The following is a 16,248-nucleotide window of genomic DNA, read 5'->3' as shown; positions in this document are numbered from 1 at the left end:
GTGCATGCAGTTCACATGCCAGCTGCGCTAATGTGCAGGATTTTCTTGTGGGGGCTGACAGACGGCTTTGTGGTTAAGGAACAGGATACCTGGCTTCTTTACTTGTCCCTGCCACAGACTTTCTGTGTGGTCACAGATAAGTCATTTCACCTCCGAGAGCCAATTTCCTCATCTCTCAAATGGGGTTACTGCCTACCTTCAGTACCTCTCCCAGATGTGATGAGGCTATATGAATTAATGTTTGTAAAATGCTCTGATAATTCCAGGTGGGAGGGGCTACACAATTGCAAATTATCATCTTCATTATTATAGCCAATATGGTCATTGAATGGGGCTTCTTCCGATCTCTAAAACCCTGCTAATCTCTGGGTACCAACCAGCAGACCCCACTGTATCTACCAACATATGCTGGAGAGAGAAGTAATCTCTTCATGATTGGCTTTTTTTTTTCTTCCTGCTCACTTTCTGTGCATTGTTGTGGACCGGCTGAATAACGAGACATTCTATTTCTTTCCAGATGAGTACAAGAGTAAAGTTGCCTGTGAAGACGACAAACTGAGACTGAGCTGTAAGAAAAGCATGGTCATAGCCATTTACTCTGCTATTTTTGGAAGAACTCAAGGAGGCAGCCTGGAATGCCCATACCAGAATTTAGGGATGCCTACGATAGGTAAGAAGGGCAATGGACTCTACACAGTATACAGTGCTCCATGCTGGTGCTTGATAATTTCATTAGTATTAGTGTGGCCTTGCTCATTGTTAGGAAAAGTGAGAGAATTGCCTCGCTCCAGATTCATAAACCTACCTCATCTCCTTCCCTGGCTAGAATGCTGCCCCCACTAACCACTTCTCCACTGCGTTCATGTCACTTTCATCTTTCAGTCATCCAATCTGGTACTCTTTGATTTGCATGGGCAGTTGCAGTAATTGCCCTAGAAGAAGTAGGCAATGGCTGAGCATGGATTTCTATGCAAACATATCAGGTTTTTTTTTAAAAAAAACATGGCCCCATAACTAGGGACTGATTGTGCCAACTTCACTCATGCTTGCGAGTGCTTACTCCGGTGAATAGACCCACAGGTTTCCTTTTGCTCCACAACAGAGTATATCCTGGAACATGTTGAGCTTGCAGGGGAATCCTCAGGGGTAGGAGATAGAGCTGGTTAGAAAATGAGGGGGCTTTTTTTTTTTTTACCCTATGAAAAATGTTGGTGTTTTTCATTTGTTTGTTTTTGGTGAAAAGTAGAAAATCAAAATATTTTGGTTTTTGGGAATATAGATATTAATAAAAACTAAATTCTTTTGTGTGGAAAGCTGACACTTTTTGCAACCTCCTCCCCCACCCCCCCATGTTTAGTTGAAAACCTACATTTCTGTCTGAAGCAGCTGTAACAGAAATTTTTTTTACCACCTGGGACCAGGAGGGTAGATGGGGTGGAAAAGAGGGAGGGGGAATCTTGTTAGTTGGTGACCGGTGTATTGGAAGTCACAGAGGGGAGATTTGGGCACCATCATTAATGTGCTCCAAAGACACAAGGTGGGAAGCTGTCAGGGACCTTTCCTGGGGAGGGATGGAATGGGAGGAGTTGGGGAGTCCTTTTTGGGACAGAGTTATGCTAGCAGGGTGTCAAGACGCTGCCAGAAAAAATATATTGTGCATGTTGAGCTCACCGTGAGGGACCCATATCCTCTATAATGGAGGTCAAACTCTTGGAGCCCTTTGATATGTTTGTCATGCTCTCTATCCTGCATATAAAAGGGAGTCGATGGAGGGAACTTGGGAGTCCCAAATGCAGAGTGCTTAACTTGAACAAGGACATGAGTCACCCAGAATTTTGGTTTGCCCTGGGAATGGCTCTTTTTCAGGATTGTCCCATGCCTGTTCTAGACTAGTCTTTTAACACAACTTGAACAGTATTCTGGCTCAAGGAGGTTCCCAGCATCCATAGAAACCGGTTGGCTGGAGCTATGTTTGACGAGAATTGAGATGTCGTTCCCTGTTCAGTTTGAACCCCAGTGTGGGCCAGTCACAAATGTGAGTGTGCGTGTTATATTTATATCTACATATATGTGTGTGTATATATATATGTGTGTGTGTATTATTTATATATATGTGAGACAGAACACATCTGTACTCTTTAGGTTCGGTGAAGCTTCATTAGCCAAGCTATCAAGCTGCTGTGGTGCAGATTTTTGTCAAATTTAGCAGACTAAATATTTGAATCTACTCGCTGAGTGTCTCATTTAATACTCTCTTCCCTTCATCATGCCCTAAACCATGTATACACTGCAGATGAGTGTATTAGCAACAGATGTCACAAACTGCCCGTGGCTAAGTCTAGCTAGAGTTTGTATTTAAAGTTTTTTTTTTTTTTTTTTTTTTTTTTTTTTAAAGAAGAAAGTTAAAATGGGGGCGGGGATCCTCAAAGACAGCTGTAAAATTGCATCATGTTATGGTCGATTTATGGTACCTTTAAGTAGCTTTCTTTTCTCCCAGGCAATCTACAGTTGCATACATTCATACACTAAACATTCATAAATTTAAAAAACACACAGAAACTGTCTGTTCTCTAGCCAATGCGGAATTAGTTTGATGCTTTTGGTTTAGTTCCTAGAGGAGAAGCATCCACCTCACAATCACCCACACCACAACTAGCATTCATAGTCAGCACTTTCAGCAGCGAGGCAAGGGGGAGACTGGTGTATGGAATCAACCCATCTCCCAACTAAAGGTGACCCATCTAGGTCAGGGTTGAGTGACATTTGCTGGGGCAGTCTGGTAAAACCTGCACCTCTGTGGTTCCCTATGCTGTAGCCTATTTGTACTAACTGGAGATCTTTAGTCTCCAGGGCTGCCAATCCAACACTTATAAGGAGCTAAATGCTGATTTTGTGGAGGCATGAGACGTGGCCACTTAAGAGTCTGAAGCATTCACGGTGGGTATCAACAAGAAACCACAAATGGCACCATACCAGTCAGGTCGTTGGTGGAGCACTGCGAGCTCCTTAATGCTGTCAATGCTGCGTGAACCCTGGCACCTGGAGTGCAGTTGAGGAGTTAATAGCACAGTCCTGCTGCGAGCTTTCTTGCAAATCTTAGCGCTTCTGTTCTTGGAACGCTTGCAGAAATGGACACACCCCAGCGGCACAATATTGGAGTCAAGATCTGCTGTGTGAATGTCACCACATTTTATCCTTACTTGGGCACTGAATGGGAGTGACAATGGGCCACATTCTGCTCTCAGTGGCATTGGTGCAACCCCACCGGAATTAATGGAATGGGTTGCATTTCTGTAGTTGGGACAGCATTTGTCCCATTAGAGGCAAGGATGGAAGGAGCCAGAGAAGTAGAGCACAGTTCTAACTCGAGGAGAATAAACTGTGGAAGATGATGGCAGGGCTATTGGAATCCATTGGCTGCCCTACCATCCAAAGTCACAGATGTGTTGTTTTCCAAAGCAGCCTTTAGTTCTTTTAGTGAGGTACGTATTGTAAGGATTCCCTGATTGAGAATACTGCCTGATTGAGAGTGTGGTGCGCAATCAGCTGATTTAGAGAGGAAGATCCACCCTGCAGCTTTGGCTCTTCCATTAAATTTAGTTACTAAAGAAGACGTACTATCGAACAATGTGATGCCTAGATAATGATGGGCAATTAGAAATGCCTGGATAGTTGCAGTCTGACCCAGTGGAAGGGGCACTGGCCTGCAGTGTAGAATTTCTGAGTTCTTTTCCTGGCTTCTCCACTAGCCTGCTGGGTGACTTCGCACAAGTCACATAACATGTGCGCCTCAGTTTCCCCATCTGTAAAATGGGGTTAATGACACTGATCTCCTTTGTAAAATACTTTGAGATCTACAGATGAAAATGCTTTATAAGAGCCAGGCATAGTGTTACAGTGGAAACAGACTGGTGGCTACAGACTGTGGCACAATCCTAAAACTGACTTCTTGACTGAGGTCCATTTTACTGAAAGTAAAGTCCGTAAATCTGGAATTGCTTGGGGCTGAAATAATGGTGCAAAATATGTTTTGCCTTAAACTTAAAAGTTGGGCCTGCCAAATGTGATGTCTCCGCTTATACCAGACTTTGGGGGAGTAGGGTTTCTCCTGTGGAATACTTAACTGCTAGAAGTGAGAGGAAATGTTTCTGTGACAGAGGAGGCTGCAGAGGTAACTGCCTAGGTGTGCCTGACAATGATGGGGATGTGTGAAGGGAGAAGGCTAATTTTGATGTTCCCCTAAGCTCCAGGAAATAGAGGGTACGTGTACATTTGAGCTGAGAGATGTGATTCCCAGCTTGCATAGACAGAGCTAGTGTGCTAAAAACAGCCATGTCGTCAGGCTAGCATGGGCAATGGCTCGAGCTAGCAATCCAAGCACATACCCACCTGGAGCCCTGGTGCGTATTCTGGCAGCTAGCCCGAGCTGCTGCCATGCTGACCCTGCTACGCCGCTATTCTTCACAGGCCAGCTGTACTAGAGCTGGTGCAGGTACGGCTCTGTGGGCTGAGAATCACACCTTCCAGCTCAAAGGTAAACATACCCTGTGAGTGTGGATGTGGGTGTGGGGAGGGCAGGCGGTTCTTCAATCCCCCCAATCCCTATACTTCAGGAGCGTGCCTCTGAACCCGCCAAGTGTGTTCTGCAGTGGCTTACTGACCTGGTCAACAGTGACTAATGACACTGCTGGTGCTATGCTTAGTCTCTGCCCGTCGTGACTGGGCAGCCTGTCCTGACTTCCTTTCATCTGTTTTCTCTATGAGGACCCCATGGGAGGTGGTTCAGATGATGATGGAAGTGGAGGTGAATTGTAGCAGTGGTCATAACTCCTACGCTGGCTCCAAATGTGCATGGCACAGTGACAATCAATGTAAAACACACTCCCAGCCCACATCGATGAAAAGCATGTGCACTGTGGTCTTCACTGCCAAAGTCGAGTATTTCCAAAGTCACTGCTCGGAATAATGCACTGAGTGCACAGATACATTTTGGGGGGAGGGGCTGCGCTCCCAGTTCCCATCACAGGAGCTGTGCGTGTAGCTCCCCAAGCCTGCTGCAGAGAACGAACTCCCACCATGAGTCTGCCGACACAGCAGGCAGCTGTGTTCTTCCAGCTGTAGATTAAAATGTCATGATTTGTAAATCAAGGCTTCCACTAGGCTCTGCAGTTTTTCACAGTCATGCCGTACTTCGCTATCGTGTGACAGCCTTTGATTCCAAATGTCAGGAGTGAACTGACTTTACAAATAAACTATATGCTTCAGACACCAGGGAGACCCCCATTTCCCCTTAGCTACAGTCTAGCTACCCTCCGATTATGCGCAAAAAGCTACTATCATTCTGGGGTGTATTAACAGGAGTGTCATAAGTCAGACACGGGAGGTGACTGTCCTGCACTACTGGGGAGGCCTCAACTGGAGTACTGCATCCAGTTGTGGGCACCACTCTCTAGAAAAAACGTGGAAAAATTGAAGAGAGTCCAGAGGAGAGCAACAAAAATGATAAAATGTTTAGAAAAACTGGGCATGTTTAGTCTTGAGAGAAGAAGACTTCTCTGAAGGGGGACCTGATAACAGTCTTCAAATATGTTAAGGGCTGTTATTAAGAGGAGATCAACTGTTCTCCATGTACACTGATGGTAGGAAAGAAATAATGGGCTTAATATGCAGCAAGGCAGATTTAGGTTAGATACTAGGAAAAATGTGCTAACTCTAAGGATAGTTAAGCCTTGGAATAGGCTTCCAAGAGAGGTTGTCACTGGAGTTTTTTAAGAACAGATTGGACAAACACCTGTAAAGAATGGTCTAGATTTATTTGGTGCTGCCTCAGTACAGGGGACTGAACGTGATAACATCTCAAGGTACCTTCCATCCCTAAATTTCTGTGATTGTGTGCAGTGTTGTAGCCGTGTTGGTCCCAGGATATTAGAGAGAGAAAAGGAGGGTGAGGCAATATCTTTTATTGGACTAACGTCTGTTGGTGAAAGAGACAAACTTTCAAGCCTGAAGAAGAGCTCTGTGTAGCTAGAAAGCTTGTCTCTTTCACCAACCCACGATGGCCCAATAAAAGATATTATACCTTATCCACCTGGTCTCTCTCTGGTTCTGTGATAACTTATCTATTTTGAATTTCATGGCACTGGAGATTTGCATTAGGCCAGAAGGATTGGGCCGTTAGCAGCGAGACTCTTCATGGGGAATAGACACTGGCCAAATCAGAAGTGATTTTTATTCAGCCACTGAGAGTTGTGGGTAAGCAAAGAACATCTCTGCATTTGTTTTTAAAATGAAAAAATGGCATTTTTCACTCAAAGAGGTTAGCAGATTTTACTCCAGCCTTTTTAAAACAAAACGCACATTTGGGTTGAGGCCAAACATTGAAACTTACAGCCATAAAAGAAAATTTTAAAGAAAGTTACAAGCATGTAAAAACAAGGAATGTTATGGGGAGAAAGGGTGGCCTAGTGGATAAGGCTCTGGAGTAGGATTGAGACAACCTGGGTCCAATTCCTGGCTCTCCCACAAGCTTTCTGTATGGCGGTGGCCAAGTCAGTTAATTTGCTTTGTGCCTCAATTTTTCGATCTGAAAAATGGACATTATCTCAACTGCAGTGGGGTGTTGTGAAGATAAAATTCATTAACACTTGTGAAATGCTCGGGTACAAATATAGAGGTGAAGGCTATGCGAGCACCTAGATGAATGGGAGTCAGAACTAACTATCGTTACTATAAAACTATAATATAAATATCACCTACATAGTACTTTCAACCTTCTAAAGTAAAAGACAAACTACATAACACACCTTTGGTTCCACCACTTGTGAATCCCACAATCACGCTTGATAAACCTGTATGCCAAACCACAACATGTGGATATCCTCTCTGTCTCACCTATCACTAACTTTGCTTAGCTCCTGAGGATAGAAAGATGAGAGTAATATATCTGTACAAGGATAGTGGTTCTCCACCTCTCTCATCCCGTGATCTCCTTTTACAACACAAAAAGCATCATGATCCCCACAATGATTTAACCACAAAAAAGTTAAGGTGGTCGTGCCCCCATGAAACCTGTTTGTAACCCCCACCCCCAAGTTAAGAACTCATGCCATAGGGGAATGTGCCTTCAAGAACAGAGGCTCATGCAGTAATGGGAAACCCTGCAAAACAGCTGGCCTCTCCTCTTGAGTGCCTTGGTAATTCTTAAAACACCTTACAGGAATTTGACCTTATTTGTAAACTATTTTAATAAAGCTCCAAGTTTGCATTGTCACTGCACAGGCTGCCTGCAAAGAACGCCGGCCGGCTAGTTGGGCCGTTTACATCCCAAAACGTCTGTAAAGTATCGGTGATGTGGATCCTTTGCCAGTTTATCCATTTTTTCATGGTCTTAGTCCGAATCTGTTCACATGACTAGTGTAGATCAGGGGAAGCTAATTCAAGCATTTGGCTTTCCTTACTCATATCTAAGTACAAGCTAATTATCGAATCAGGAGCCAGATCAGGTAGGAACTTGGAACAGAATGTACAATAATTACCCTCTGATGCTCACCCTTTTATGGGTTATTGTACTAATACTAGTTGATCGTCCTCAATAGATCCTAAGAGTTTACACACACAATCATTTTGTTCCTAGCAGGTGTTCATAGGGTAAAATGTACCTCCAGAGTTGCACTGTTTATTTTGCACATCATCTCTGAAATGCAGATGTTCAAACATGGTGATGATGATAATACCCATATGTAGCACTCACATCTTCAAAGCATGTTACAAACATTAACCATCACCACACACCTCTTTGATTTGTAAGTTTTATTATTTCCATTTCAGAGATCAGGAAATGGAGGCAGACATGTTAATGTCTTGATCTAGCAAAATACTTAATCACATGCTTAACTTTAAGCAGGGCAGCAATCCCACTGACTTCACTGGGTCTAGTTATATGTTTAAATTTAAGCATATACATCTGTGCTGTCTTCGGCTAGGGTTTAACGCTCAGATCCTCAAAGGTATTTAGGCATCTAAAGCCCATTGATTTCAATAGGTGTTAGGTGCCTACATTTCTTTGAGGATCTGGATTTGAGGAACTGCAGTTCATTCCAGGGTGGGACATCACCGTCATTTGCTAAAAAGAGCTGTGTTAGCTGAGAAATGAAATGACACTTGTGACCAAACGTACAAATTCTTGTGCATATCTGCATGGGAGAATTTGCAGAGGGAAAATGGATAGTCATTCAGCTCGAGGCAGTTCATACAGTGCATGACTTCATCTTTTATCAGCTACAATGACTTAGGAACAGGGCAGTGAATTCAGAAGAGTCTTTGGGTTCATTGCATATTCCCTGGCTTTTGTCATTTCAAGGCAGGACCCAGAAGGTAATTTCAGTTTGTGCTTAATTTCCTTTTCTTGGTGCAGACGTGTATGTGAGTTGAACCAGAGCCACCATGGTACATCATGTAAATACCTCTTATATTATTTACCTTATAGATCTTGTGGATCCTTTACCAATACTTGGCTGTAGTATACAAATATGTATTTAAAATATGTGTAGTGTAAAATTTTATCTCATAACATATTTAAATTAAGGATTCAAAATATTCCTATGACCCAAATTCTCATTTACACTAAGGTACCTTTACTCCAGTAGTTCTCAACCAAGGCTTCGTGTATCCCTGTGGAACACAGAGCTCTTCCAGGGGGTACATCAACTCACCTAGATATTTGCCTAGTGTTACAACAGGCTATGTAAAAAGCACTAGTGAAATCAGTACAAACTAGAATTCAGACTATTACTTGTTTATACCGCTCTATGTACTGAAATACAAGCAAAATATTTATATCCTAGTTGATTTATTTTATAATTATATGTAAAAATAAGAAAGTAAGCAATTTTTTTAGTAATAGTGTCTTTTAACACTTGTATTTTTATGTCTGATTTTGTAAGCAAAAATTATTTTTTTTTAAAAGTAGTTTTTAAGTGAGGTGAAACTTGGGGATACATAAGAAAAATCACACTCTTGAAAGACGTACTGTAGTCTGGAAAGGTTGAGAGTCACCGCTTTACACTAACATGGCAATGTAAACAAGCCCTTCAAATGGAGGTATCTTTTCATCTCCCTTTCGCAGTGCTTTATGCTTCCAGACAGATGTAAAGAGTCCTTGGTGTAAATGTGAATCTAGCCCTAGATATTTAACTTACATTGTATGGAGCAACCATTGTTTGAGTATAGCTGATTATTGTTTGAGTATAGCTGATTATTAAGAACATACTTTTTGAGCCTCAATTATAAATATCTAATTAAAAACACAAGTATGCAAGTTTTAATGCAAGGTAAATATCAGTTGGTGTTTAATTCATATACAATACTGTATTAAAGCTAAATGAAATCCTTATCTGGGATGCTAATTTAAATTGGGGCAAAAGGCTGCCTTCAGAAAGCTACTTTTCAAGATTGCATAGTTGGTTTGTTTTTCTTTTGCTTGACTTTTTTCTTTTGGTTCAAAACAGCATCAATAACTAAAATCACTTAAAAAAATCAAAACTATTGTTGGATTACACACTCATATAAGGATGATTTATCTAGCAAATAGGTGGTTGGGTTTTTGGGTTTTTTTTTTTTTTTTTTGGTTTTGTTTGGTTTTGCATGCTCATGATCTTTTTTGTTATGTTGAAAAATAATCATTAATATAATTTCCTTCTGGGCATTTGGGATCTTTATAAAGCTAAGACCCTGCTGGTGCAAATTTTTATAGCCAGTTTATAAGCCCCAGAGGAAAATAATTCATAATGTAAATGCTGATACAACTTTAACTTTTGTGGCACTAGAAGGTTGTGTTATAATATACAATATACCAATTGGAGAAATAAAAGGGGCATTTTTTTGCAGCTTTTAGTAGGGTTGAGTTGTTTGTTGATTGATTGATTTTATAAAAGACATCCATCTCCTTAGCACCTGATATTACTTAAAAACAAATTAATTTTTAAATCTATATTTTGTAAGGCCAGATTCTTATACCACTGGTCTTGTACTAGTGTAAATCAGTAATAACTCAGTTGACTTCCATGGACTTACTCAGGATTTACATGCTTTTAACCAGGTTCAGAATCCTGACTACAAAAGTCCATGTACTGTGCTGCAAAAATAGTTGAAATATTTTTGAACTCTGGAAAAATCACAGAGAAGGTCCTCAAGGAATCCATTTTGAAGCACTTGGAGGGAGGAAAGAGGTGATCAGGAACAGTCAGCATGGATTCACCAAGGGCAAGTCATGCCTGATCAACCTGACTGCCTTCTATGATGAGATGACTGGCTCTGTGGATGTGGGGAAAGTGGTGGGCGTGATAAACCTTACTTTAGCAAAGCTTTTGATACGGTCTCCCACAGTATCCTTGACAGCAAGTTAAAGAAGTTTGGTTGGATGAATGGACTATAAGATGGATAGAAAGCTGGCTAGATCATTGGGCTCAATGGGTAGTGATCAATGGCTCAATGTCTGTTTGGCAGCCAGTAACAAGCGGAGTGCCCCAGAGGTCGATGTTGGGACCGGTTTTGTTCAACATCTTCATTAATGATTTGGAAGATGGGGTAGATTGCACCCTCAGCAAGTTTGCAGATGACACTAAGCTAGGGGGAGTGGTAGATACCCTGTAAGGAAGGGATAGGATACAGAGTGACCTAATCAAATTGGAGGATTGGGCCAAAAGAAATCTGATGAGGTTCAACAAGGACAAGTGCAGAGTCCTGCACTTAGGACAGAAGAAGCCCATGCACAGCTACAGACTGGGGACTGACTGGCTAGGCAGCAGTTCTGCAGAAAAGGACCTGGGGGTTACAGTGGACAAGAAGCTGAATATGAGTCAACAGTGTGCCCTGGTTGCCAAGGAGGCTAACAGCATATTGGGCTGCATTACTAGGAGCATTGCCAGCAGATCGAGGGAAGTGATTATTTCCCTCTATTTGGCGCTGGTGAAGCCACATTTGGAGTATTGTGTCCAGTTTTGGGTTCCTCACAACAGAAAGGATGTTGACAAATTGGAGAGAGCCCAGCGGAGGGCAACAAAAATGATTAGGGGGCTGGAGAACATGACTTATGAGGAGAGACTGAGGGATCTAGGCTTGTTTAATCTGCAGAAGAGGAGAATGAGGGGGTATTTGATAGCAGGCTTTAGCTACCTGAAAGGGGATTCCAGGGAGGAAGGAGCTAGGCTGTTCTCATTGGTAGTAGATGACAGAACTAGGAGCAATGGTCTCAAGTCACAGTGGAGGTCTAAGCTGGATATTAGGAAAACTTTTTCACTAGGAGGGTGGTGAAGCACTGGAATGGGTTACCTATGTAGGTGGTGGAATTTCCATCTTTAGAGGTTTTTAACATGCAGCTTGACAAAGCCCTGGCTGGGATGATTTAGCTGAGGTTGGCCCTGCTTTGAGCAGGGGGTTGGACTAGATGACCTTCTGAGGTCCCTTCCAACTCTAATCTAATATGCTTCTATACAAATCCAGATCTTGACCAAACAGAAGTGAACCCTGAAGCTTGAGAAACCTAGGTTCTGGGGAGCCTTCTGGGGGTGCAGGTCATAGTGTTTAACTCCAAGCACCTCCAGCAATAAATGACTTGCCAGATTGCATTGATCACAGTGAGTATGAGTGAGGAGACAATCTGTAAGATAAATAGGTCCCATACTATTTGGAGTCTTTAGTCCCCACTTAGGAAAGACAAAAACATGTACTTGTGTACATATGTATTCAGCAAATCACTTAAGCATGTGCTTAAGTGATTTGCTGAATAGGGATGGACTGATGAATGTGGGAGCCTAATATAATGCTAGATACACTGAACTGCAAGATCATTGTCTTGTTACAATGGCTAAAGCCATCAGATAACAATGTCACTGATTTTGCCCTTTACTTTGAACGCAGCTCACAACTAACCACCGGATCAGAATTCCCTGGATCTATAAGACATCTTAGAACCAAGTGGCAAGTTGTCTTCAGATTCCAAATATAGGTCCCAAGCCTGCAAAAACTTACATGTGCTTAACTTTAAAACCTGAGAGTAAGTCTTTGCAAGATTGGGGCCTTAGATCTCCAGTGCACTTTTTATATGAATTATGTCTCAAGACATACAAGCAAAAAAGGATTTCAGGTTACCTTTAATTAAACAATTCTGAATTTAACGATAGCGTCAACAATTAAGCCTGCAATTGATTCTTTACTGGCAGATTTGTAGATATAAATAAAGTTTCTTTAAAGGCTGCTTTCTCATTTTTGGCTGACTGTTCAAATTTCCTAAATTTTATGAAGTGTGATGAGTAATTCTCTCCCTTTTAATCTCATTTACTTCTCAGCAACAGCTGGCCTTATTATCACCCCTTTTCAACTTTGAGATAGAGATGAAAACATCTGCTCAATATACAGCAGAAGTCAAAAAAGCTAACAGAATGTTAGGAACCATTGGGAAAAGAATAGATAATAAGATAGAAAATATAATGCCACTATAAAAATCCATGGTACACCCACACCTTAAATACTGCATACAGTTCTGGTTGTCTCATCTAAAAAAAAGATATTAGAACAGGGGTCGGCAACCTTAACAAAGGGCTGTGCCCAATCTTCCACCACCGCCCCGCTCCCAGTGCCAGTGGTAGGGTCTGCGGTGGCAGCAGTCTGCAGCCCCCATTCTGGCGGCAGTGTCAGAGGGGGGCGGTCTGGAGTCTCATTTTGGTGGCAGTGTTGGTGGCGGGGGCGGTCTGGAGCCCCTGTTCTGGTGGTAGTGTTGGAGGGAGGCAGCCTGGAGCCCTGTTCTGGCGACAGTGTGCATGGTGGGTGCAGTCTGAAGCCCCTGGTCCGGCAGCAGTGGGGATGGTCTGGAGCCCCGTTCTGGCGGCGAGCACGGAGTGGCGAGTCTTCGACCAGGGTGCCGCATGCCGCTCAAAGTCGGCGTGTGCGCCACTTTTGGCATGCGTGCTGCAGGTTGTAGACCCCTCTATTAGAATTTAGAAAGGTTCAAAGAAGGGCAACATAAAAATGATTAGTGATATGGAACAGTTTCCATATGAGGGGATATTAAAAAGACTGTTCAGGTTAGAAAAGAGATGACTAAGGGGGATATGATAGAGGTCTGTGAAATCATGAATGAGAAATGGAGAGGGAAGTGTTATTTACCCCTTTATGTAACACAAGAATGAGGGATCGTCTGATGAAATTAATAGGCAGCAGGTTTAAAATAAACAAAAGAAAGTACATCTTCACCCAACACACAGACAATCTGTGGAATTCATTGCCATGGGATGTTCGAAGGCCAAAAGTATAAATGAGTTAAATAAAAACTTAGACGAGTTCATGGAGGATAGGTCCTCAAACGGTATTAGCAAAGATGGTCACGGAGCCGATCCTATGTGCCGAGTGTCCCTAAACCTTGAGCTGTCATAAGGTGCGACTGAACAACGGGGGATGGATCACTTGATAATTGCCCTGTTCTGTTCATTGCGTCTGAAGCATCTGGTGCTAGCCATTGTGAGAGGACAGGATGCTGAGCTAGGTGGACTATTGGTCTGACCCAGTATAGCCCTTCTTATGTACTTGACAGTATCCCTCGAAACTGTGACGGTCTTGTTGGGTCTGCAGGAATCTGGTTACCCTTTTAGAAATGGATGCTGGTTTGCTGTGTTACCAAGGAGAAATTAAAAGGTGTGGCAATGAATAACCAAAGTACTTGCTTTACGTAAATGAAGACTGGTTTTATTTGGAATTTCTGCCAAGGAAGGCGGTAAAGGAATAATCATGATAGCAAGGAGCGTTAAACAGACTAAAGCACATTATTTGCAGTGAGTCTGATGATAAGACCACTGCATTATTGAGGCTGATTTCAGTCTTCACAGCTTTAAAACCGCTTCAGTGCTGTCAGTGAAATGCTCACATATGGTAAAACTATTCCCCTTAGCTTTGTGGCCTCACTAGTCAAAACCAACATCTGATTTGGGTTTTACCAGGTCAGAGGTTAGGCTGATAAAGAGAGAACAGATCGTGATGGGTATCGGCCTACCAACCCTTTAACACTGAATGCAACTGGCAGGATGAATGATCTGGTGAGAGCTCAGATTAAGAACTCTGCAATGAAACTCTGCAGCAGGGCATTTGAGGGGATCATGTGATAGTCACTAATGCAAAAAGGAATTCAGCAACAGCAGTTCTCCCTTCCAATCCTTCAGCCTTAACATGGTGGCAGAAGCAGGCAAAAAGAAGACAACACCAAACCCAAGCCCAAATACTTTCTGATTTAAGTGATTGAGTCCAAAGCACAATAGCATGTCTAGCAAATTCATATTATACACAGCAATTTCACTTTTAGCAGTTTCCCTGGAACCGAAATAGCAAGCTGCATATCTGCAGCGCACAGAAACAATTCAGGACTGCTCTGAAAACAGAGGCTGGCTTACTCTGTTTGTCCTGTGTAAGTGGAGTCTGTTTGAATAACTATCCAATGTAGCAACTGAAAGTGCTTTTACACTGTGCTATAAGATTTGATCTATGTTGTCTATGGGTGGGATTTAAAAGGCTCTCAGGATTGGCCTAATTCAGTTCCTCAGTAATTGACCTCCGTAAACAGAGTTAGGCCAATGTTAAATGCGTTTGAAAATCCCAGGCTGTATTTTTAGATTTCTAAAATGTGCCCATTTACACATCTTTGGACACGTGTGTTATGTAACAAAACAAACGCTAGCACAGATCAAGAGAGAGAAAAAAAAAAGACATTCCCTCAAATTAACACACCACCTTGTGCCATCCAAACTATCATATCTGTTCCTCCCATCCTTGTAGGCAAGAGCTGCTGTGAAAACACACCAGCCTTTCTTCTCCCATTACAGAAGTGAAGAAAGCAATTTTCTTTTTTAGCGTCCTAGTAGCACGTCTGGAAGCCTGGAAGAAGTTTGACTATGGGTTCTACGGGTAAAGTTCAGCAGTCTGGACTCTGAATATGTTGCAATGCAATGATGATTTTATGCCACCATGTTGTAAAACATCACAGCACTGTACAATAGTTGGCATCTTGCTGTGAAACTAATTCTGCAGAGCCCACAGTCTAGGGAGGGGACTGACACACGTTTCCTGTCTCCTGAACTTGGCAGATGGGCTTAAAGCCTGTGGAGTCTTCTGAACTGATACAATCCCATAAAGAGAGTGCGTGTATTACAGGTTCCCCCTCACTGCCAACTTGCTGAGTCTGTTACAGCCCTAATTAAACAGTCTTCGCTCATTTGTTCAAGTTGTAGCAGCTCATGATTTTAGCTCCAGGGGTTCCTTATACAATCCCCAGTGTGTTTGTTGGCCAACATAGTGGCTGTCATGCTTGTACTAAACTGATAACCTCAGAACTGATGATCAGTTTGGCAGGTTTGAACCCCAGATGCTTCTTATCCTTTGCCTGAACCATTTGCCTAGATCTCAAGATCCACCTTTCTGGCTTTTATTGATTTAAAATTGTGCTAACTGTGAGCAACACATCTCCTTGTCAAGAGCAGTCAGTGTACCTTTCTGATAAGGTAGGTAGGTACCCTATTGAAAGTACGCACACACCATTGCATTGGTGAAAATAGTTGTTCATTTACCTCTCCCCTTATGAAGATCTCCAGATGAATCCCATACGAAGTCCTAGTTAATAAATACAGGATTTTTTGTTAAATATTGGGGTCTCAGTGCTGGAGGGCACTTAATAAGGGTGATCTCCAGTCCAGATTTCACTGAATCAATGTCAGAAATATTCTTCTTAATTTTCCACTATAGAGTTTGTGTCATTTGGGAAAGAAGCCCAAAGTATCTTGGGACCTCTATATTACTCTCTGCATGCACCACAGTGTGCAACTCAACTCGAGCCTTTTGAACATTTTTACAGTGATGCTCCTGGGACTCAAATGGAAAAAAAAAAAAAAAAAAAAAAAAAAAGATCAGAATGTCAATTCTAAAGCTCTGAACATCGGGAAGGAGATGCCATGATTTATGAGCGTGCTGTAATCTCATCTATCACCCAGCTGTCTCTTAGATGTGTTATTGACATCTTCACTGTCAGTTAACAAGAGACTAAAGACACTAGATTTATGACATTTTGACATTCAGCTGAATGGCTCCTTATCACCAGCCCTTTGAAGTGTATGAGGGAGCTGACCCTGTTTTGGAGGGTCCCGATGGCTCTCTCACATTTTTTCATTCAATGTGTGATGCAGGGGATTGGCACCATGATGATTTCGCACCTTG

At 42.4% G+C, this 16,248-nt stretch overlaps 1 protein-coding gene across 1 annotated transcript in view; it reads left to right on the top strand.

The window, feature by feature from the left end:
- Nucleotides 1–16,248, top strand: part of LOC137150797 (protein eva-1 homolog C-like) — a 180,836-nt gene that overhangs the window by 143,486 nt on the left and 21,102 nt on the right. The window contains exon 4 of the mRNA XM_067544854.1: nt 518–670. Within this exon, the coding sequence (XP_067400955.1) occupies nt 518–670 (153 nt within the window). The remainder of the gene's footprint in view (nt 1–517; nt 671–16,248) is intronic.

The sequence above is a fragment of the Emydura macquarii genome, unplaced genomic scaffold (genome assembly GCF_026122565.2).
Source record: "Emydura macquarii macquarii isolate MOO-44397 ecotype Brisbane River unplaced genomic scaffold, CSIRO-AGI_Emac_v2 contig_1027, whole genome shotgun sequence".
Taxonomy (NCBI): Eukaryota; Metazoa; Chordata; order Testudines; family Chelidae; genus Emydura; species Emydura macquarii.
Note: the sequence above shows the minus strand (reverse complement) of the source record. Positions and strands in the feature narration are given on the sequence as shown.